Source organism: Schistocerca americana, chromosome 6 (genome assembly GCF_021461395.2).
Source record: "Schistocerca americana isolate TAMUIC-IGC-003095 chromosome 6, iqSchAmer2.1, whole genome shotgun sequence".
NCBI classification, from domain to species: domain Eukaryota; kingdom Metazoa; phylum Arthropoda; class Insecta; order Orthoptera; family Acrididae; genus Schistocerca; species Schistocerca americana.
Genome location: NC_060124.1, coordinates 439,209,529 through 439,235,142, shown reverse-complemented (window position 1 = coordinate 439,235,142; position 25,614 = coordinate 439,209,529). Strand labels below are relative to the sequence as shown.

Genomic DNA, 25,614 nt, shown 5'->3' with positions numbered 1-25,614 from the left:
GAAATTCGCATTCGGTGTACACAAATTAAATGGCGTAAATGGTGATGTAAGTCATTCTTGAATAAATTCATTTACGAGGTACTAAAGCAAGAGTATCATAGTAGGAAAACAATGCAAGTTACGAAATTTACAAATCCAAAACTAAAATATGTTCCCTAAACACGACATGCCACTATCGCAGTATTAGCCCCGCAACTGGGATTGCGAAAATTCGGCTTTACAACAATGGATACCTGCCTCCAGCCACGCTCGGTACCAAAGCCTCTCTCTTGTGCACCGACTGTTTGACAACAATACAAGCCTTGGAATCCAGAGAGTCTCCATAATGACACTACTCAGGGAAAGTGTTTACTATCGACAATATCACAGACAAAACTGCTGCTTCTCATAACGTAAAAACCTTCACATCCTCACCGTTTCCGAGAAGCTCGTTCACAGGCGTCGTACCAACGAACTCTGCCCTTTGGTAATGTTAATGGATTTCCCCATTTAGGGCTGACACCGTCGCTAAAATGGTTCCTCAATCATCTCTACTCCGCGTTCATAATTTCCTATCGCCGTCGTATGCCCACAAAACTCTCAGGAGATTTTCAATCTCGCGATGGTCGGTAGTCAACAGATTGGCCCATTAAGTATGTTTTATGCACTATTGTGGGTGTCACAGAGTGCACATGATGCTAGTATTATCCACTCAATAGCGCATTCCATTCTCACACTGACTCTGCGAATACTGACATTCTTGTGTTTTTGCACGTCCTCTGATTGATTTTACGTTACAAAATTCTGAACCCTCCTAATTTCCTTTGATGTCATCTGTTACGCAGAATAGCTTAATGGTCTAAACAATCGGCCATGCCGGAGAATGTGATGTGGAATCCTCCACATATGCATTGTATTCTAACAGTTGCCTCCTCCCAAAATAATCTGTCTGCTATTTAAAAAAATTGGCTCTGAGCACTATGGGACTTAGCTTCTGAGGTCATCAGTCCCCTAGGACTTAGAACTACTTAAACCTAACTAACCTAAGGACAACACACACATCCATGCCCGAGGCAGGATTCGAACCTGTGACCGTAACAGCAGCGTGTTCCGGACTGAAGCGCCTAGAACAGCTCGGTCACAACGGCCGGCTGTCTCCTATTCATTTACGCTACTACTAACTGCATATGTTCTTCTCATCTCATATTGCTTTTAGGTATAGCTATAGGATTTTATATAATTAGACAGTACGAGGAAGAGTCCTTGGGCTCTTACTGTTCACAATATGCATAATTCACCTAAACGGTTACGTCGGAAGCTAAATAGGGTTGTTCGCTAATGATATTGTTGTCTATGGGAAGGTTACAGCATCAGAAGACCATTGCAGGGAAGCTTGCGTAAAATTGATGATAGTATTTCGCATAATAGGCAAAAAAGTTCATTACTGTTCCATTATTTTATTAGACATGAATCACTGAGAACACAAACCATCTTGAAACATCAAGGAGTCACCTTCCGGAACAGGTCCCGTATAACACTAATTGTAATAAGAGCAGATGCCAGGCTAAGATTAATTGGAAGACTCATAGGAAAGCATAGTCAATCCACGAGGTAACTGGCTTGGAAAACACTTGTAACACTGATTCTTGGGTAATGCTCATTACTTTGAGACCGTTAGTAGGTCTGATTGGCGGAACGACACCATCAAGTAAAAAGCGGTTTCGTCACAGAATCGTTCACTAAGTTCGAGAACATCTTGGAGACGCTCGACGAACTGTACTGGGAGATGCTACAATAGGGGCACTGTGGATCGTACATAGGTATAATGCTGGAATTCCGACAGCACGCGCTCCTTTAGTTTTTTTTCCTTTATTGTGATTTTAATACCAGTATATCAGGTAGGCTGGCAGCAGCACAATACGCCGCTCTTCAGCCAAAGATAGTTCAATGATAGAACAGAGAAGACAAATGGGTTGGAACAAAACGGCGGGGAAAAAACAGTAGACACATGAACATAAAAAACATGAAGCCGATCACACTCGATGACAATCCACACTACAAACTGTTGATACGAAGCACAAACACTGAAGATGTCGATGGCACTGGTGAACGATGGAGTGTGACGGGGAACACTGAACACTAAACACGACGGCACACACGAGACACTGATGGCGATGATCTCCGGCGCACGAATGTCCACTTAGCGTGTGCGAGTCCGGGGACCTGCCAAGAGGGGAATAAGGGTGAGGTGGGGGAGAGGGGAGAACAAGGACGCCAATGCCTGAGGAGATGGGGGGAGGAGGAGAGGGACAGGGGAGGGGAAGCCCGGGGGAGGAGTGGGAAGAAATGGAGGAGGGAGGAAAGAGGGAGAGAAGGGAGGGAGGGTGCCCAAAGGAGCAAACACAGGAAGAGGGTGGGAGGATCAAAGTTGGTAGGAGGGGTAGATGGAGGGGAGGAGGTCATCATCAGGGAGAGGGAGCTGGCGGAAGCCACCTTGGGAGAGGGTAAGGAGGGTGGAGAGAAGGAGACCAGGTGGAACGTGGGAATACATGTGCAGCAGTGGGTGGGGGTGGGAGAGGATGGGCGAGACAAGCGGGTGAGGAGGATCGAGTTTGAGGGAGGTGTAGAGGATCCGAACCCTTTCAAGGAAAAGGAGGAGGTGGGGGAACGGAATGAGATCGTACAGGAGCCGCGTGGGGGAGGGTAGATGGATGCGATAGTTGAGGCAGAGAGCATGGCGTTCAAGGATTTGAAGGGATTTATAAAAGGTAGGGAGGGGGGGGGGGCGGAGGTCCAGGCCGGATGGGCGTAACAAAGGATAGGGCGGATGAGGGATTTATAGGTGTGGAGTACGGTGGAGGGGTCCATACCCCACGTACGGCCGGAACGGAGCTTGAGAAGACAGATTCTGGAGTGTGCCTTGGCTTGGAAGCTCCTTCAGCGTTCGGGCAACATTTGTTACTTCCACTGACACGTCTCGCGAAACGACGACGACGAGAAAACCAGAGAGATCAGAGTTCATATGGATGTTTATCGGCAGTCGTTTGTCCCATGAGTTATTCGCTGATGGAACGAGGAGGGGAGCAACTTAAACTGGTGCCGGAAGGACCCTCCACCGCAAACCTTATTGTGACTTGCGGTGTACACCGTCTGATGAAAAGTATTCGGACACCCCTGTGTAATGCAGAACTGACCACCAGATGTCACGAGAGGTGGACCCACCAGTATAAGATCAGCGGGGAGTGTTGTTTTCTCACAAGGGAACCTCCCCATCGCAACCCTCTCAGATTTAGTTATAAGTTGGCACAGTGGATAGGCCTTTAAAAACTGAACACAGATCAGTCGAGAAAACAGGAAGAAGTTGTGTGGAAGTACGAAAAAATAAGCAAAATATACAAACTGAGTAGTCCATGTGCCAGATAGGCAACATCAAGGCTAATTCAAAACCCAGGAGCGCCGTGGCCCCGTGGTTAGCGTGAGCAGCTGCGGAGCGAGAGGTCCTTGGTTCAAGTCTTCCCGCTAGTGAAAAGTTTCATTTTTTTCAGTTTATGTGACAAACTCTTATGTTTTCATCACTTTTTTGGGAGTGATTATCACATCCACAAGATAATGGAAATTGGGGAAGATAGAAGAATCTTTTTACCCATTCGCCAAGTGTACAAGTTAGGTGGGTCGACAACATATTCCTGTCATGTGACGCACATGCCGTCACCAGTGTCGTATAGAATATATCAGACGCGTTTTCCTGTGGAGAAATCGGTTGACCTATGACCTTGCGATCAAATGTTTTCGGTTCCCATTGGAGAGGCACGTCCTTTCGTCTACTAATCGCACGATTTACCGGTGCGGTCGCAAAACACAGACAGTAAACTTATTACAGTGAACAGAGACGTTAATGAACGAACGGACAGATCGTAACTTTGCGAGAATAAAGAAATTAAAATTTTCAATGGAGAGAAGATTTAAACCAAAGACCTCTCGCTCCGCAGCTGCTCACGCTAACCACGGGACCACGCGCGCTCCTAAGCTGATGTTAGCCTTGATGTTGCTTATCGTACGCATGGACTACTCAGTTTGAATATTTTGCTTATTTTTTCATAGTTCCACACAACTTCCTGTTTTCTCGATTGATCTGTGTTCAGTTTTTCAAGGCCTATCTAGTGTGCCAACTTATATCTAAATCTGAGGGGGGTGCGATGGGGAGGTTCCCTTGTCAGTAGAAAAGCAGTGACGACATGATGGGTCGGTCACGAGAACTCAGTGACTTCGAATATGGTCACTGGATGTCATCTGAGTATTCATGAGGAATATTTCTACCCATCTTTTTTGTATGAGAGAATGAGGTGGAAAGAAAAGAATAGTCGGGAATTCGGGATTCCAGCCACAATGGGCAATGCGACAATGCAGTGCCGGAAGTTAAAAATTCGTGCCCGGTCTGAGAGGGACTCCAACCTCAATTTACCGCTTCTCATGAGCGGCTGCTTTAACTTCTTTGGCCATCCGCAGCGACTAAAATTGTTGATTACTGTAGAAAATCGGACGATATTAGGGCAAATTTTCAACTTCCATCATTGCATTTTCACAATGCTGTGTGCAGTTGGAAGCCACTAATTCCGGCCCATCCTTTCCCTTTCGTTCCCCGTCTCTACATTAGATGAATGTATGCGTCAGCTACGTCGTGACGAGTGGTGTCTATTCAGTGCAACATGGCGGCAGCTCCTTGCTGCTTGTGAGATCTACTAATACAGTCCGAACTCCTAAGGAAACCAATACTTTGCAATTGGGGGTTAATGGACGAGGGATGCTGCATTGGAGCATGCGACAAGCTGAAAATCTGAGTCGGTCATTCCTGCCATTCTGATAAAACAACTTTACCAGCAGTGCACTGTCTTCCTTCTCAATAGCCATTGCTTTTTACAGCTACGAAGCGCAAACGGCTGTAGGCGAAACAATAGCCATATATAGAGCTATGAAGAGTCGTTGCCATAGAGGCGTTTACAGAATCCGTTGTAGATATGCGAAACAGCTAGATGTAGCGTAGAGAACACTTTCACAATTGAAGGAGTTTTCACGAATACATGAAAATTTAAGCGCTTGGAGAAAATTGGCAAGCGGCGTGTGCACTGATATGAAACTTCCGGGCAGATTAAAACTGTGTACTGGACCGAGACTCGAACTCGGGAACTTCACCTTTTGCTGACAAGTGCTCCATCCTCTGAGCTACCCAAACACGACTCACAACTCGTCCTCACACCTTTAATTCTGCTAGTACCTCGTCTCCTACCTTCCAAACTTCACAGAAGCTTTCCTGGAGGAAAAGGTACCGAGTTCGAGTCTCGGTCCGGCACACAGTTTTAATCTGCCAGAAAATTTCAATGCCAGGTTTGTTGTTCAGTAAATTTATAATTATGTGCTTCTGTGAGGTAACCCTTCCTGAAACGGGAAATGTCTTCCAATTTTGTCTAGTTTGGTGGTACCTTTCGTTGCTCCAGAAACTTTCTATAAAATGTTGAGAGAAGGGGAACATGTACTTGCCCACAACCTCTGTAAAATTTAACGGATTTATCTAGTGTAGATGAATTTGCACTTTCATGTGAAGATTCGAGGCAGGAAGCCCGAAGTCATCATTTCAGTGTTTTCTATGCCATCTTCATTTCGGTGTCACAGAGACTGAAGAGATGAATCCACTCTGCTTATTGACTACACGTTCTTTACTGTTCATGGAAGGAAGGTGAGGTTGGAAGAGGTCGCGGCCAGTAGTGATTGAAAGTCGAAAATTCAGAGAAAATGTATGCTTTTATTGAAGTTTAGCGTTATCCACCTGCTCTGGAGTAGAGCTGAAGCATGAGAGACACACAAGCACACGGCTTAAATACCCAGGAGTAGGAGCAGTTCGTAAGAGATCGAGATTCAATTGTGTCTCTCTGGAGGCAGACGCGTGAAGTTGTCACGTGGTCTCTCTCCCACGCGTCCTGACTGGTTATTCCAGTATCGCAGGGCTATGCTACGTCTCATTGTGGGGTTTGTACCATCCCTGGACTTTGGAACACTATTTTATCACTCAAATAACGGGACTGTCCCATCGACTGACGACCACAGAGTACTTATGTGCAACACGACATTTAAATGCCAATCGTTTATCGTCAACCGAAGCTTAAGCTTTTTCAATTTTAATCTTAATGTCAGCAACAAACCTAACAGGCTTATGGTTGCAGCTGTAGTGTGGAAGCCTTATGCTCGTTAGGTTTCCTGTTGCCATCAACTTTTTAATTGATAAATCTTAAACTTCAGTTCACAATACGCCACTGGTACGTCGAAGCCGTATGAATTCTATGGTCATCAGATTAAAATGGTAGGTGCGAGATGCGAGTTGCAAGCTGCCACACCGCTTTGCAAACATATCTTCAAAACATATTTACTATTAGTCTCTTCTAAACTTTTAACACTTGAACACAGAAGGTCAGTTCAGAAAATTTTAAACAAACTCTGATAACCAGCATTAAATAAGATTATTAACTTTGCAACTCTGATTGCTAATAGTAAAATAATATTGACAGTAAACTATATGGACAAAGAATTCCAAAAAGATTATACAAGTATGACCTTCCATCCTTAAAACAAATAATTACAGCTCATAATTTTAGAAGCAGATGACTCGAGAAATCCATCAAGACAATCAGTTAAACAACAGACACAATCTTCGTAAATCCATTGACAACCAAGTGACAAACAACAGTAAGACAATCACTTAAACAACAGATACAATCTTCGCAAATCCACTGACAAGCCAGGGACAAACAACGGTATTTTTAAAAGTTGTGGGTCTTTCGTTGCACTTGCAGGGCTTTCTCATTACGGTAGTCCACGTATTCTCCCTGCTAGTTAGAATACCTTATGATACCTAACCTGTTAGCAGCCTGCATAGACCAGAAGTCACAGGGCTTAATTAACGTCTTTAATAACGGCAAAGAACATACGTAAACATGCACGGAAATTTTGCAGTGAAAATCAATTACAAGTGTTAGAATTATCCCTTGGCTTTAAATGCCACAAACCCATTCAGTAATTATCTTTTAATTGATCCTCTTCTGATTAAGCCAATAGATGATTGCTCCCTCTCACACCAACTTAACAAACCAACAATTTGAATGCCTTTCAGACACTTCAAGTAAGAAGTAACTGTTTGATCAATGCAAGCCAGAGCACCTGACTTTGTCAAACAATTCCTGATCAACAGCAGAGCAAACAGATTAAGCCAGTTACTCGTATTCCACACGGACTCAGTAAGTCAACACCTAGTTCACAAACATCTCCTGAGTATATGAGAAGCAACAGTGTCAGCCCACTTAATTGTATTAGAATTGGAAACAGTTCAGCGATCATCCATTCAGCTAATCTGTATGTAGTACCTGAGTAAAAGGAACTCCCTTTTAAGGACAAAATAGCTAAAGTGCGGTAATACAACAACAACAACAACAACAGCACATACATGTTCTTTATACATCCACACCGTACTAAATTGTAGCCAACTGAAGTTAAGACGTTTCTTAACGAGCGAAAGAAACTTGAACAGTACAACGTGGGCAAATTACAAATACTAAATCACTTAAACGAACGAGCTGTTTCATAACATATACTCGCAGCCGCGTGCCACACCATCTCGCGGAGTATCCTCGCACCACCGCGGAACCGATCTTGAACTCTTGAGAACAATTGACACGACGCGCGCACTTTAATTGTGTTACAGTCAAAGACCCTCACACCAGCGTCTCTAATCGGAAGACTAAACCACGAACATCCTTCGATGATCAGAGAGGCACTACTCTGTCAGGCCGCGAAGCCAGTGTACACGGCTCACAGATTATGGGACAATCCTTTCATCAGTCATATCAAGAAACAAAAAAAAATCACAGAAAACTAGTAAATATTTTTTACTAACTTTACAGCACTTTGAATGTCTATTTCATAAAGAAAGGAATACTGTTCAAAGTTTTTTAATACAAGTTAGAAAATGTGGGGAGACACAAATGCTGCACGTCAAGCATGAAAGCAGTAGCCATACTCGTCCAACACGCGAAGAAGCATATTTTGCGATACGGATTTCAACGATGCAATGACACGATCCTGCAGGTCGGCCAGAGTTTTTAGTAGTCAATGGATGTAAATACTCTCCTTTATACAGAAAAAGTGGAAGGTCGTGCGACCAAGAGATCTCGTTGGCCAGAGTTGTAGACCTATCCGCTGCCGAGAAAAGGTTTTATTTAAAAATCCTTCGACGTGAGGGTGACAATTGGGTGTTGCTCCGTCTCGTTGGTAAATGAAGTGTTGTAAATCTTCGCTAACTTGAGGGCTACGAACAAGACTGTCTTTTATTCGTCTGACGGGCTTTTCCCTTTCCAGAGAGATTCTGTATGTTGAAACTGCTTAAACCAACGGCTTACGCTTTTCCTACTTGGCGGTTCAATAGCGAATCGGAGACGAAATGCCCGTTGCACTGTAGCAGGCGCCGCACTACTTGCAGACTGAAGAATGCAGAAACCTTCTGCCGTTTTAATTACGACTGCGCATCAGCGCAAGTACCCTAACGGCCATTAAGGCAACTCTCACTGCCCGAGAGAGCGTTTATGCAGCTCGTCTTTAACAAAACAAAACGTTGGACAATAATTAATAGATCTGTAGCTAAGCAGACCAGGTAGCATAAAAAGTCATATACGAGAGGAAAATCACTTTGAAACGTCCCCTTTCAACAATTCTTACACGACTGTGCTTAAACTGACATAAAATATTTTTAGCGCAACGCAATCTGACTTTCAAAATTCCCTACAAAAGAATGGCCCTGACTAACATTAAACTATACGTTTCACAAATCACTTACCTCACAAAAATCTTCGCTGCTCAAGCTACTGCAATACGGCGAGCGCCACTACTGCCAGCTAAATAAAAGATTCAAACTACTGAAGGCACTAACTACTGATAGGGATAGTTAGCAAATGAAAGATATTAATAGAGAACAAACAATGTATTTACCTTAATATTCATAATTGACATCCAGTATTACAAATTATCAAAAACACCGCCATCTCTCTCTCCCCACATCCACCACTGCTGGCGGCTCACCTCCAACTGCGCAACGTTACGCGCTGTTCACAGCCAGCTGCCGCTGCCCAACACTACAATGGCAGACAACAATGCAAACTAGCCACAGACTGCACACAGCACAGCCAGTGATTTTCATATTGAGCGCTACGTAACGTTGCCAATAAGAAAACATAAACAGCCTACTCACATAGAGAAAACATAAACAGCCTACTTACATAGAGAAAACATAAACAGCCTACTTACATACAGAAAACATAAACAGCCTACTTACATAGAGAAAACATAAACAGCCTACTTACATACAGAAAACATAAACAGCCTACTTACATAGCCCCCATGCTCCCCACAAAAAATTTTTACAAATGGTGTTGGGCACTGGCCAATACAGATTTGACAAAAATTTTTCACAATCACAGTAACAAAGATATAAAATGCACACACTTATTGATACAATGTTGGTCAAAAGCTAAAATTTTCTCACAGTCTATAAAGACAGTCTTGATCATTCATCACAGTGAAACTGCCGTTTCTTTTCTCAAAGTCTGAGCAGTAAAAGACAATGCACACAGAAGTAGTGGATTTCCATGCAGTCTTGAAGAAGTAGTGTTGTCCTTCCAACGGAAAGACAGTGCTGACTCTTGACATGCTGACAGGTAATGGGCCACAACAGAGCAAACCCACAGCAGAGTTCATTCGACGTTTTGAAGAATATTGTTAGGTAGGTCATCACAGAGCAGACCCACTGGAGTCCTGGTACAGATTGTGGTATTGGTGGGCCACCAGAGGTGCAGACCCACTGCAGTCCTTGTAGAAATAATGGCGTTGGTAGGTCATCATAGATGCAGACCCACTGTAGTCCTGGTAGAGGCGGCCAGCAGCCATCCGTTGCGACTGTGCAGGTGCACAATCACCATCGAAGATTCTTGCAGAGAATATAGCAAGTCCATAAACCACCACTTGTGCACTCAGAAAGTTTTTCTTTTAATTGTCCTTAGAACCAGCAATGCTGTTATCCAGTCCCTTGCTGAATTACCAACACACGTGCAAACACTAACAGTCCCTACTTCTCACATATTGTCCACATACTATGACCAACAGAAACGTGTGCAGTGAAATGTAACTAACAAGTTAATAATGTCATGAACTGGTGACAATTACAATTTTATAACATAAGAATACAATTACAAAGGTACAAAATACATCATTAAAAACATAATAATACAGATAACATTTGTAGTACAGGCTTTACAAAAGAATAGAAATAAACATATACATGAGTGTTACAAAAATAGTGACATAAGTACATACATAAAATAATGAGAATAGTTTTCGAAACATTAATTTCACACATGAACATTGAAACAGAACAGAATTGTAAACAACTTTACAAAGAAAATAACATATTATTAATGCAACTTATATTTGAGGATAACAGTATTCCTCCTCATAGTGAATATAGCTTAGTATTAGAAGAGAAAAAAATTCTATGAAACAGTACACAGAAACAGGAAGAAAACAAATACTCAAGGGTACACAAACACATAGTGGGATAACACCAATAGGAAAGGACAGGGTTCGTTTTTAGTGCAACATTTGGTACTGCAGTCCAACCCAAAACTTCATATATCTTTCCTCTTATTTCATCCTCTGTTTCCACCAAAAAAATTCTATCTAAGCATGCTTTCTGTATTTATATGTTCACACATTTCTTACCTCAACATTTATTTCCAAGAAAATTCTACCTAAACCTGTTTTCTCAATGCATTTCTTCCAATTCATCGCAACTCATTCTCTTAGAGGCTACCCCCTCTTAAGCTAACTTAAATCTACTGAGCTCAGATGCTAAACTAAGGGACGAGGCAATGCAGCATCACATAACAAATCAACACAAACAGCAATGCAAAAAAAATGCAAATTGGCAAAGCTAGCAGCATAAATGAGCAAAAGTCAAATTCAATAACACTATGCCTGGCAAACAGCAGCAACTTATACCTAAACATGACATAGCGCAAGCAGAAAAAATATTACAGTAAAAACAACAATGCAGATAAGGGAAATGTATATTCACATCTTAATGTCTATGTAATTAAAGTGGTGCACCACAACAACTTATTGTAAAAAAAAATATTACCATCTAATTGAAAAGAAAATTATGTTTTACTGTTACTAGTTCCTTCTTATTGTTCTTTCCTTTCCAAGTGCTCCTTTTTTAAAGAATGTGGATCATAAAATAATTAGTTAATAGATCTGTTGACAGAAAGTGTTTACATTAGCAAATGCATTTCATTTTATAAAAGCAATGCTGCAACACAGCTGAAAAACAGGTATCAAGTGAAATAAGCAACTACGAAAAGCAAAGCATAAGAACATCATTCAATAGTCATGTGACATTTCGTAAGTCAGTAGCTCTCAACTCTCATAGAAAGACACTTGTCATTATCAGGTTTGCAGATGTAAGAATATTTCCAAGGATAATGGCCTCCCCTTTTTTTTGTGCTACCTGTGCCGCTGAAAAGGGCTCGCAATAATGGCTTTTTCTCCAGGCGTCTGACACAGCTGGGTGCCCGCGACGCATTACATGCAGGTGGTCACTTAACTTTCGTACGGAAATATTTACGACAGGAGATTCTGCTACCGTGGTAGTCTCATATAAAAATATTTCACAGGTCAAGAATTAGCGTTGCAAATCTGTAGAAACAAAACCCTATAAATATAACAGTGTCCAAAAAAATTTTCAGTGGCATTGTGATACATTCATGCATATACACACACATTTCATAACTCTTAAAGTACGATTCTTGGTTTCCAACAACCTTTTCATAAATCAGAGTCCCTAACCCCTACTCCTTATTCCTTACCTTATTACACATATACATATTCATATTCATCAACACGTCTTCAATATTTCATCATAATAGCTACATAGCATAATCAGATTCCTCATATAGCATCAGCTTATTTATCATAAACATACCTCAACAGCATAGTACACATCGTCGTCGTAATAATAACATCATAACACTTCAGTCAAATCTTAAAATCGTCGTAACTTCCTCCAATAATTTCAAAACGTAAAAAAAAATTCTCTGCTCATTTCAATAGTGTCATCTACCTCAAACGTACTTTACAATCATGATCCCATACCAAATATCTCAAAGCTCTCATAGTATCACAATGAATCCGAAAAAATATGAACATTTCACAAAGTACAGACAAAATACAGTTTCATAAGTGTGAAGTTATCCAACTGTAATTGCGTAAACATCTGTCACTGACGTAGTAAAAAGAATGTTTGTTTCTCTGTCAAATAATCAGATAGCTGTGTAATTCTGTGTTAGAGAAATATGGTACCGACGTGTAAAGTTGTATAAGCAAATACCATATTAGCTAGGGCTCCTAGCGCTCGCTACACGCTTAGCACACAAAGTAGGCGTGTACCCCCCTGAGGATTAATGTAATTATACCCTCAGGTGTTACAGATTACAGCAATGAAATGAAATGTATCACTGAAAACTTTCTTTGTAATTCAAAAATCTTTAAAAATAAATGTTTTAAGTACAAAATTGATCACTGAAATGCGTGTCCTGTAGCGCTAAATGTGCATCTTGTTGTAAGATAATCTCTGTGGAAGTGTCGTAGTTATTTTCCTCCGAAAGCTAAGCTCTGCAGAAGTCAATGTACTTACCTCATGATAAACAAAAATGAAATGCTTTGCGTATAGATATCGTAGTTATTATGCTTATTGGCGTGATGAAGAAAGTACTGTGCTGTAACGTATTGTTGTGCTACAGAAAAGGCAGTCTCATTGTAGCTATACCACAAAAGTTACTAATAAAACATGTTTTGATTTCCAGAAGAATTCAGAAAACTGTGCAGATATAAAACAGATACACCGCAAAAGCAACATTGTAAATTGTCACTCATTAGTAGCGTCGTGATAAAAATCGTGTAGCTGTCACATAAACTAACTATTGTCTCATCTGGTATCTCACAGAAAGTACTTTAAATCCGGAATGTATTTTCAAGTAAACCAAAATGTTGCATTAAAATCTCATTAGCAGTACCAGATATAATGTTATTTTTCTCGGAGCCAGCCGGCGCACGTGTATGCCTGCGGTGCGAGTCATTGTCTGTCTCTTTGTTGCCGCGCGTCGTTACTGGGATTAGGAGGCCTAACTTACACAAATTCGCCTTGCCGAGAGGGCCCAGCTCTGTTTAAAGCTCGCCAGTTCGGATGGAATTCAGGTCTGTCGTTTTGTCGGTAGTTTACACAGTTTCTTTCGTGTCGGTCATGTGGTGGAGAATTTCTCCCTGAATCGTAACTGCGCGCTGGTCCGTTGCGTCTGAAATTATTCTGTCTCCCTTGATAATAATAGTTCTGATTACCATATTGTCTGTTTCTATGGTTATCTCTGTCATATTCATTACTACGGAAATGCGATCTTTCTCTGTAACTATTACTCTGCCAATGGTTGTCATATGGGTGGTGTCTGTTTTGGTCACGATTTGCGTTGTGAGAATAGCCTTGTCGTGTCAAGTTATTACTTCTTTCATCGCGGAATTGCGACGGATGTGACCTGTAATTGTTGTGTTCCTGCTTTCGCGTTCCGCGATTGTCAGTGTCAATTTCTAATTCTTGTAAAAGTCCCTGAAATGCTTCAATGTCGTCTTTGCAACGTCCTGCCAAAATAATATGTCGTAAATGTTCAGGCAGTTTGATTAAGCAAATGCGGATGAGTTCTGAGGGGCTGTATGGGTTTGACAGGTATTGATTCTTGTGCAACATGTCTTCAAAATATTTCACAAGACTGGAAAATTCAGATTGTTCGAAGTGTTTCATCATTATGATGTTATGTTTTACACGGTCTTGTGTAGCTTGAGACCAATATGCTGAGAGGAAGGCATGGTAAAACTCTCCTTCACTGTGGCAATCGTGAATTACCGATCGCATTCTTACAGCTGGTTCATTCTCTAAGTAGCCACACATAAATTCTAATCTGTGTTCCAACGACCAGTTGGGAGGAAAACAATGAGAGAACTGATGGAGCCATGCTTGTGGATGAATGTCGTTGCCAGAATTCTTAAACGTTTTGAATTTACGTGTAGTAATGAAAAGCTTATAGTCAAAATCATCATGTCGGCGAGTCGCATGTCGGTCATTGTTACGTCGCTTCGGCGGTTCCAACTCAAAATTCGGTGCACATTGCCGATTTCTTTCATAACTTCCGAAATGCCCTATGTTATTATTTTGTGGCTGTTCCGTATTTCGATGTCCCTCTTCCCTTATTGGGGCGCGAGTATCCTCTGAAATACGTAATTCTTGTATTAACTGTGTCAGCTGATCTTGTACTTCCCGGATTTCTCTTTGGTGTTGCGTATTAATCTGATTCTGATTTTGTTTGAATTTCCTAATTTGTTCGCACTCTTCAGTGTCAGTGAAGGCTACAGGTCTTGTGTCATTCAGATCATCATCTACCTTTGTAGATAAGTTAGTGACCAGATCCGAAAGTTCGGCTACTTTCTCCGATAGTGAACACATTTCCTCTCTATGTTTTTCTGAACCAAGTTTCAGAGTGTCCATTTGTGTTGCAATCGTGTCTACTGTGTCTTTTAAGTTTTCTTGACTTTTTGCAAGTTGCGTAACCGAATCGGTAGATGCAACTGCGTCAATTTTAGCTTGCAAGGTGTTGTGATTTTCATGAACAATAGTTTGCAGTTCTTTTATGGCTGCTTCGTGATTCTGTAATGCATTTTCATGACGCGAAAAAATAGGTTGGAAATGCTCACAAATTTGTGTTTTTACGTCGTTACAGACTTTTTGACATTTCGATTCAATGTGATGTAACTCAGCAGTTAAATCCTCACGTGTTCGTTCAAGAGTTTGCTCCAATGAGTCTAACTTTTTAAGATTTTGTTCCATTGTGTCTAACTTTTGAAGCTTTTGCTGTGTTTGTCTCTGATTTTGTTCCATTGTATCTAACTTTTGAAGCTTTTGCTGTGTTTGTCTCTGATTTTGTTCCATTTGTTGCATTAATTGCAATAATAATGTATTAGTGTCTGGAATCTGTTTCTCTACGCTTTTCGGCAGTGCATTTGCACCGACAACATTCACATTTTGACAAGCAGAAAATGTGTCTTGACTTATTTGAGAAAACGGTGATGACCCAAAACCTGAATCTACAGTATTTGCGAAATTGTGTCCTGTCATTTCGGATTCCTGAGGCGAGCTGTTGCCGACCGATCGATCGATAATGCTTCCCTCTTCACTAATTGTTTCACTGTCCGTGCCATTGTTTGCCGCCCGCTCCATTTCCCTATGCACGATTACCAAATTACTACTTTGAACATCAGTTAATTCATTACTCTGCGGCGCTAACACACTGCCTGCGTCTTCACTGTCATTTCTCAGTTTACTTTGGAGCCTAGTATTACGTTTTTCACACGCCATTATTGTCACAGTATTTCACACGACAACACAGAAAAACACAATTTGAAGAGCAAAATAAAATAACGTAGCAATGGAAATAATGTCTAGTTAATTGCAGCTGCGAAATACTTGGTGCAAATCTACATGCATGCCACAACTGTTTTACTCTACAACAATGAAAACTACAACTACAAAGGAGATTCTCTCTACAATTACGCGCTAGCAATAAACAAAAGCTACACTAAATACACAAACTACAAGAAAAAATCAGAAGATTCCAGTGAGGTATCCTAGGCTAAGGGTCGACATATGAAACGTCCCCTTTCAACAATTCTTACACGACTGTGCTTTAACTGACATAAAATATTTTTAGCGCAACGCAATCTGACTTTCAAAATTCCCTACAAAAGAATGGCCCTGACTAACATTAAACTATACGTTTCACAAATCACTTACCTCACAAAAATCTTCGCTGCTCAAGCTACTGCAATACGGCGAGCGCCACTACTGCCAGCTAAATAAAAGATTCAAACTACTGAAGGCACTAACTACTGATAGGGATAGTTAGCAAATGAAAGATATTAATAGAGAACAAACAATGTATTTACCTTAATATTCATAATTGACATCCAGTATTACAAATTATCAAAAACACCGCCATCTCTCTCTCCCCACATCCACCACTGCTGGCGGCTCACCTCCAACTGCGCAACGTTACGCGCTGTTCACAGCCAGCTGCCGCTGCCCAACACTACAATGGCAGACAACAATGCAAACTAGCCACAGACTGCACACAGCACAGCCAGTGATTTTCATATTGAGCGCTACGTAACGTTGCCAATAAGAAAACATAAACAGCCTACTTACATAGAGAAAACATAAACAGCCTACTTACATAGAGAAAACATAAACAGCCTACTTACATACAGAAAACATAAACAGCCTACTTACATAGAGAAAACATAAACAGCCTACTTACATACAGAAAACATAAACAGCCTACTTACAACTTTATTGATCATAAACTCTGCATGACGCGTTTCGGCATTATTTCCACTTTCAAAAATTTAAATTGACTTATAACAAACGAATCTGTATACAAAATATATTATAAAAACTTTTTAGATAGTAATAACTGACCAACATCAGACAAACGCGCGAACACACTTTACTCCTACCTGCCCCAGTTGAGTTGACAGACTAGTAAGCGAATTCCCATAAAACTGTGATAGTAAGACAAATCTGTCATTAGGTGGCTGCAGATTGTACATGGTGGCGCAGTGTCATATATGACACGATAACAAATCATATGGAGTGACAAAATGAAATGCGTTACATCAGTGCACATGGAAGTAACACATTTAATGAGCTGATTTAATAACATAATAGAAGGGAACATTAGAAAAAGTCACATGTAGTTCATATGATCCAAGTACTGGGCGGATATATTTCACATTGTTATTTTAACATGGTCTATTCTTTCGTGTCCTCTCTTCCACTACTCCTTACTTTGCTCGACCTCTCACTTCCAGCAGCCACCTGCCGCTTCTCCCCCCTACCCCCCCCCCCCCCCCTCCCTCCCACTCCATCTTCCCCTTCCCATAGCCCTTTATTTTCAGTTTAAGTTATTAGTTTCCAAAAAAATTATGGCAATGTATTTTTTGTATATCAGTTTGTTTGTTATGTTCCTATTTTAGATTCCTGATGATGAAAATACACGCATTTGTGATAAACGAAGTCATTCTTCACATGCAGTATGCTTACACTCGACTAGCCAGCTTAACTACAGATCTACGCATATTTACTCGAAAAGTCGCTATGTCATTCGGTTTGTGGAATCTCCCTCATACGTGTCGAGAAATTCACATCAGTTACATTATATCCAATTTTAAAAACACTACAATAATTTATGTGTTTCCGCGTTGTTACTGACAACTGGGATTGTACAATGTGATTTTTTCCACATTGTACAAACTCTAGGGATTGATGGATGAGAGGATACGACACAAAAATTGTCTAATGAACTTATATCCAGAAATGCATGGTTTCCAAGAGATCATTTATACATACATTGTTCCAGAGACTGAGGTTTAATAGGCGCTGTACCATGCAGCCACAGTTACAATATGTGCTGAAAATGGTTTCTACGTTCCTCAACGAATATACCATAGCATTTTCTGTCTCCCACGATCACATCTACCAAAATCAATCCGAAAAGTGCCAAAGGCAGCATGAATATGCTGCTCCATTGTCTCCACATGTGGAATGGGCTCTGCGTACACGATATTTTTGACATGGCACGGGCTGAGATTCGGTGAATTAGCAAACCATGCAACTGGACCCCCTCGTCCGATCCCTCGACTAGGGAAGCCACGATTGATAGTCGTCCGGACTTTAACGGCAAAGTGGGCTAGAATATCATCATGTAGCAGCCACATAACCCTTCGAATCATCAATGGCACTTTTTCGAGCAGGGTAGGCAAGGTCACTCGCAAGAAACGCCGATAGTTCCTGTCGGTTAGACGATGCACAAGAAAGACTAGCCCCAAAATACGGCCGGAAATTATCCCGGTCCACAAATTCCTGCTGCATCGATGCTGATAATTCGCTGTCACCATACATGGGGTTCTGCATACTATCCCCCAGGTGACTGTTATGAAAGTTGGAGAAACCACTCCACGTATATGTGGCCTGATCTGTGAATAGGATGGATGAGACAAATCCCGGAATCGTAGTTGCCTGGTGGAGAGACCAGTGACAAAATTGCTCCTGGTGTGGAAAGTCTGTCGCTAGTAATCCCTCCTCGCGCTATAAGTGATAAGGATATAACAATTGTCATGGGGAATGTTCCACAGGGTCGTCTAGCTTACCCTGTACTGACGCGACAACTGTTTGACTGTTTGGTGCTGACACAGCGGTCGCCTCCACAGTGTTAATCACATTTCTCTCCTAGTTTGGTGATCGAACATTTCGGGTACGATCTTCATGATTTCCTGCTTCCGGAATCGACCATGTCTCTGACAAATTCTGAAGCACTGTGGCAAACACTGAATTGTGGGATTTCAAAACAAATGTGCCCCCCCAAATATGTACCCTCAGACACAGAGCAGAAATATTAAAAGTTTTGGATGGTTTCGTTGTCTAGGAGGTGGGATACGTAGTTACCGCATTACATGCCAAATACTGTCGAGTCTGCAGTTTACAATATGAAACACACATGAATCGAGTGTTCGATGGTTCCTATCACTCGGCAGTTGCAAATTTTGGATGTAGCATAGAAATTTATAAATGAAAGATTGCAATTAAATAAAATCTGCAGGTCCTATTTTACCGACTTTAAATGATGAGTATGGTAGAAGTCATTTTAAGAATGCTGTTTATTTCTGCAAAACACTTATTGGTGTCGATGGCCCAGCAATTAAATAAAATTTTCACTTGAGTAACTGGGAAACAATAGATTATTACCAGAACGAGATTTTCACTCTGCAGCGGAGTGTACGCTGATATGAAACTTCCTGGCAGATTAAAACTGTGTGCCCGACCGAGACTCGAACTCGGGACCTCTGGCAAAGGTCCCGAGTTCGAGTCTCGGTCGGGCACCCAGTTTTAATCTGCCAGGAAGTTTCAATAGATTATTACTTCACGTTATTAGTTATGAGCAACAACATAGTTCGAGAGATATTCACTTCTAAACGCATACTACGTCTTCATTGCAGAAGCCACGGAGATCTCACAAGTGCTACAGTCGACTCTACAGACTATTTCTATCTCTCACGACCACACTCAAGCTGCTCAACACACTCCAAGTTTTTCCTGCGACCGTCCATCATGCCTTCCCGTCCAGCACTTCCCGTCTCTTGTGTACACCCAATCCTCAACACCCACTTCCACCCAATATATCCATTGACTTCGGTAGTCGCCTACAGTAGTAACGAGCGCTGTGATTGGCTAGAGTAATCCCGCTATGTCTCCAAGCCAACGTACACTCACAAACATATTGAAACACATGCAGAATACTGGATTCACATTTAAATAACTGGAAATTAAATAAATATTCCTACAGCTGGGCTATAGAAACATACATTATGAAATAAATAACATTTAAAGAAACACATATGAAAGGAATAGAAACAAAAATAGGCCAGTATATGAATAGTATACATTGGATACAAACAGAGACAAAGACGAATATATATAATTATAAGCATGGTGCTACCGTTTTTTTTTTTTTTTTCGTGTAACTGTGGTGTACTTACGGTCTGACGTGATCAATAGTAATCGGCCACTTTGACCTCCAATAACTCATGCAACATTCAAGTTACATGCCTGTAATTCACAGCAATTTATATTTACACATAGCTTTCTAAAGACATGTCGGTCGACAAAAGCGGATGAACCGTTTAGATTTTGGAAATTCGTTGGGTGTTACTTGTATAATTTACAGCCAGATAATAAGCTTTAAACTATTAAAGATATTAAAAATCTGATTACACCATCAGAATCGTCATGCAAATAATGGTGATGTACATGTTTCTTTTTAAGTTATAATGATTCCTCTGGCTATTATGAATTTCTACTTATACAGTGAAATGTCTGCCATCGTGGTTTCACAAAGTCCGCCATCTTTGGCACTCCTGGCATACAAATCTCCTTCATCAACACAAAGCACAGCGTCAACAAGGAATTCCCAGCCACGCCGTCGCCGTGGGCCACGCGCTTGGGCTACCCCACTTGCTCCGGCTACTGTTCGGCACCACCCTGTTGCTGACGAGCCCCAGCTTGCAGAGCGGCCCGTGGGGCCACGCCAACTCCGAACTTAAGCATACTTTTCAGGGCGCCACAACTCGCCCGTTGCCTCACACACCACTGGTTTGCCAGAATGTTCAGAAATAGCGCCCTACCGTTCATACAAGTACATATAAAACAAATTACAAAGAACAGAATTAAATGATCAAAACGCTGGGAAAATAGTGTTTACAAAATTTTTGTAGTGATGTGGAAGCAGCAGGAATTTCGATATGAACTTAAACTAACACAAATTATGAACTACAGGGCATATTAAGTAAATGCCAGCATTTCTGTTATGCATAAAAAATCTTTTGTACAAGAATTAATTTTTTTTAAATGCACTTTCCGTTACGTGCGTTTTTGTAAACACTTCTTGTGTCACTCACTCAGTGCTAAGGTACCTTCTTGCACTAATTTTTCCGTCACACTACACACGCCCACACGGATTTTTGCACGATGTATTGACCAACTCACATCAGTCTTTTGACTAAGTGCCTCGCAGAAATCGTGTCTACCTCCGAATTTCGAGCTCCACCGTTTATCGCGACAAATCTGTCTACAACGAAAACCAAAAGTAGAAACCCGTCGACAAAACCATTTCCCAAGCCCCACCAGCATCTCGCTAAGGATTTCCTCCAGCGGAAAACGGTACTTTAGGAACAAAGTCACAAGGCCAACGACTCAATCACAGTAAGCTCAAATTCCCAAAAGTTTTATTTAATTGACTTCAATAAATTATTCCTACTTCCACACACCAAAAAATGTGTACACATACAATTACAATTTTAATACCCTTCAAATTGACCACTAAATTGTTTTCCACACTCTTATACAAAGCATAAATCAATACATATTTTACTTAAATCCACGAAGTCACTGACCTCCATGCACCCTCATTGCCTTAACGTCCCCCTCTTGCACACGTACAGTGTCACAATAAACTAACCAATTACCAATGAATCCCCCAAGTAAAACATATAAAATTATCCCTCTAAAATTGCTACCACTAATTAATATTAGAATACTTTCACTTCTTCCCTTCTCTGTATACAGCCCAACTCCTTCACGATTGTTCATTAGACTCTCCCCCAGGACATGACTCAACGCTCTTACAAAAACTGCCAGAAAAATTTTAAGTCTGAATGGTAACAATCTAAATCGGTAGCTTTGCCCTTCAAAAAGGAAAGAAGTGTACGGTCTACTTTCCTCTGCCAATGGTATCTGCCAAAATCTCGAAGTCAGATCAACACTGGACATTAAATCAATATTATTAATGTGGTGTCACCGCCAGACACCACACTTGCTAATGTGGTAGCCTTTAAATCGGCCGCGGTCCGTTAGTATACGTCGGACCCGCGTGTTGCCACTATCAGTGATTGCAGACCGAGCGCCGCCACACGGCAGGTCTAGAGAGACATCCTAGCACTCGCCCCAGTTGTAAAACTGACTTTGCTAGCGATCGTTCACTGACAAAATACGCTCTCATTTGCCGAGACGATAGTTTAGCATAGCCTTCAGCTACGTCATTAGCTACTACCTAGCAAGGCGCCATTATCAGTTACTATTGATATTGTGAATCATGTACCGTCCAGACCGACGTTCACCATCAATGGATTAAAGTTAAGTATTCCACCAGATACGTCCTATTTTCTAAATACTAATTTCCTTGTCCTGTTCCAGACCTCACGACAGCCTGCGTGAGCTAAAACGCGTGCCCTTCGGCCTTCTCTAGTAACACGGTGTTGGCTCTCCTCCCAACCGAAACAATTAAAATTCTGCAACAGTTCCTCCATATTCACCTACAATTACTTTGTTTATTTTTCTCACATCGAGTACAATTGTGACCGAGTTATCACGTTTTTTTAACAGTAACGATAGGATTGCAGTAATCGTTCCTACATTGTTCGACTATACCGCAATCCAATATTTGTTTTAATCGAATTCTGACGGCATCCCGATCACTTCCTCACTCCAACCCTCAGTAACTATGGCATGAGCAAACCGATTTTCCCCTGCTCAAAGTCTTTTAAATTTTACTTGCCCTTTTTCATTCTGCAATTTTAATTCTAGGCTTTTCCCTACACAATTAAGCAAAGTATTGTATTTGCACAGGAAGTCAGTTCCCTAAATTACCTCCTTTACTAGACCACTCACTACAAAACTATATATCTTTAATTTTTTTCTCAACATTTAAATTCTAAAAGTATTTGTTGTCATTTTGGCTGAAATTTTAATCTGAACGCTAGTGACTGGGAAGATAGCTAGTTTCCTATTTTTGATCATGCTCCTAAAACTCTTCGACGGTACTGACATATCTGAATCTAGAAGTGCATCTACCATTTCATTGCCTACTTTAATTTCAATATTTGGCTGTACATCTACCATTTCCTTTCGTTCTAAATATTTCTCCCTTAACAAATCATTGTGTACGTCTCGTCCCTTGTCTTCAAATTCTAGGGTACACACATTCTGTTCCATCCATCCCTCAATCTCATATTCATCCCAAAATAACTCATTAAATATTTCCTTCGCCCTAAAATCGTTCCTTCCTTTTTCTAAACCTCTAGCAATTCTAAACGTCTCTCGTTTCCACATATGGGGCAGTAACGACCGTAACGTTCTACCGTAACAACGCCAATCAGTCACACTAAAACCACACTACTCCTTCAGATACCAATTCGTACGAACTTCACTACACAAGCTTCCTGCATCCACACTATTTACTTCAGCCCTCTCTAAATTGTCTGTTAGTTCTTCCACACCTTTCGCTGAGTCACTACCCGCAACATGCACAACTTTACCTCACGATACTGTGGTTGTTGTCGGCGGGGAAATGTCTCCTGATACAATCTTTCTGCCCGCCGCCCGTCGCCATTTGTCTTTCCACAAGTAAACACCATGTCGGCAAGCTCTTGATTTGAATACGGAACCATTGTGTACAACGCTGTATCACATCTGCTACAAGGTGAGTCAGCAAGAGAAGAGAATCGGACGCCACGTTAGCAATTACTATGGCAGAAGGGGGCGCTAGGGGCATGCGAACTAACTCTGGCAGCATGGTACAGCATGTATTAGACCGCAGTTCCTGTAACAATGTATGATTGAATATATGGTTTCTAGTACGGAAATCCTGCATTTGCGGACGTCATTTTTTGTTCCCCATCCTCTGGCCGATCAATCGCTAGAGTTCGTACACGATGGAGTAATCATACTGTTCAGTATTTTTAGGATTATTAGTCAACTGTTAAAACTCGTTGACGGCTTCTCGTATATTATATATTACATGTATTAGTAAACAGTGGTAGTGCTAGAGACAGAGTAACACGGCACTGGCGACGAGTGACACGTGTGTCGTGTGTTGTGACAGAGTCCGGCAGGCGGCAGTCGGCCCGCACGAGCGCCACCCCGCGGCCGGCCGACCCTGTGTTCGACACCAGCCTGGTGACCGACGTGAGCGTGCCGCTGGGAGCCACCGCCGTGCTGCACTGCCGCGTCCGGAACCTCGCGGGACGACCAGTGAGTATGGCTGCCTTACTACCTCACTGCCTTACTACCTTCTTCACTATCTCTCAGCAGCGCTGTAAGGTGCCGAAGTGGTGTCATATCGAAAGACTTGCACCCGTCGAACGGTCTACCCGACGGGAGGCCCTAGTCACACGACATTTTTTTTTAGCAGTGCTGTGCCCACTAAAGGGTGTCATGAGAAAACGGTGAAACGGGATTATCTTTGTTTTGGTGTCATTCAGAAAACGTATTACCCAAAGTGCTAAAATACCGTAGATAGCGCATAACAAAAGGTGCACGCTGTTGTGTAAGAGATGCTGTAATTCTGCTTGTCAGTCACCACTTAGCGACTACTCTCAGTGTCACTGTTGCTACGGCTAATATAATAACACTGTCCTCTCTTGTTTTTATTTCTGCGTCAGGTATGACGCTGGGTCTCCGATACCGTTTGGTCATTAGACCTCAGCGATAATAAAAATGTATAACTCAACTGCGTCTCGTGTTAATATCATAATAATTAATAACGAAATCTGACAGGGGAGCCAGACGAAGTTTGTCTCACAGCTCTGGACATGGAGGGATCTAGAGATGTGAAGGCAGCTTCCCCAAGGGAGTAACCTCAGGAGAAAAAAAAGAAGAAAACATCCTGCTGGGCCTGATGCAGTAAAGTGGCTGTCCCACCACTGCGTTACCCTTGCGCAGCGCTCGTAACGCAGCTAGCGGAAAATTGATGTCACTGGTGAACTTCAGATTAGCTTCGGAAACCGGAAAGATAAAATGGTACCGAAATACGCAATGTTAAAGTATATCTGAACATGGATGTAATGAAATAGGGGACGTACGTGGTCTTCCCAATGAAGGTCGTGAATTACTACAAGAAGCAAAGAATTAGACTCGGTTACAGTGTCGGAGGCCAAGAATGAGCAGAGGGGAACCTGTTATCTGGCGGATTACTCATTAGTGTACTGTGGTGTTCTTAGTGAAACAAGAGTCGCAGCAGAAGCAGCTAATCTGGTAAATGAGAATTAAAGGAGTAGGATGAGGTCTTACGATTCTGTACATGAAAGCCGATTCTAAATGGCTGGATGATATGTGACAGTTATATTCCTCTAAAGAAGGAAGTGAGAGAGAGTCTGATAAATGTTACATGTAATAATATAGCGTCCTTAGTTCCATAAATATGAATGATGATATTGTCATGGGAGAAGACGTCAGTGTTAGAATAGGGCAAAATCCCACTGGGGACTAATTGCCATAATGATGAAGCACAAATTGATCAGAATGGAGAAAGTTACAGGAAATCACGAATTTCGGTTCATTGCAAATATAGAATACATTTTTTAGACAGACAGATTGACAAATATACCTAAGTGTCCCGCGAATGCAGATCAATAAGAGATTAATTAGTGACAAATTAAACTATGGGAAAATGATTCCAACACATGGTAGTGATGAGTGGAATGGAAATTAACTCTGATAACCTGTTAGTAAGAGGAAGAGTAAGCCTTAAAAGAAAATGGGTAAGAACAACACACATAGAAGAAAACTACAAAAGAAACAGTATGAGAAACTAAGAACCATCAGAAATTTGTATCACTCACATATAAGATTATACACTAAAGACCCTAAGTAACGGTTACACCCGCCTAACATTGTGTAGGCCCCCACAAGCACGCAGAAGTGCCGCAAAAACCAGTAAAGGACTTTTAAATGTTGAATATTGCAGCACTTCATATACACTGAAGAGCCAAAGAAACTAGTACACCTGCCTAATATCGTGTAGGGCACCCGCGACCGCGCGGAAGTGACCAAACACA

General features: G+C 41.5%; 1 protein-coding gene across 1 annotated transcript in view; it reads left to right on the top strand.

Moving 5' to 3' along the window:
- LOC124620195 (hemicentin-2-like) overlaps positions 1 to 25,614 on the top strand; it is a 172,952-nt gene that overhangs the window by 10,983 nt on the left and 136,355 nt on the right. The window contains exon 2 of the mRNA XM_047146864.1: positions 23,661 to 23,809. Coding sequence (XP_047002820.1) covers positions 23,661 to 23,809 — 149 coding nt within the window. The remainder of the gene's footprint in view (positions 1 to 23,660; positions 23,810 to 25,614) is intronic.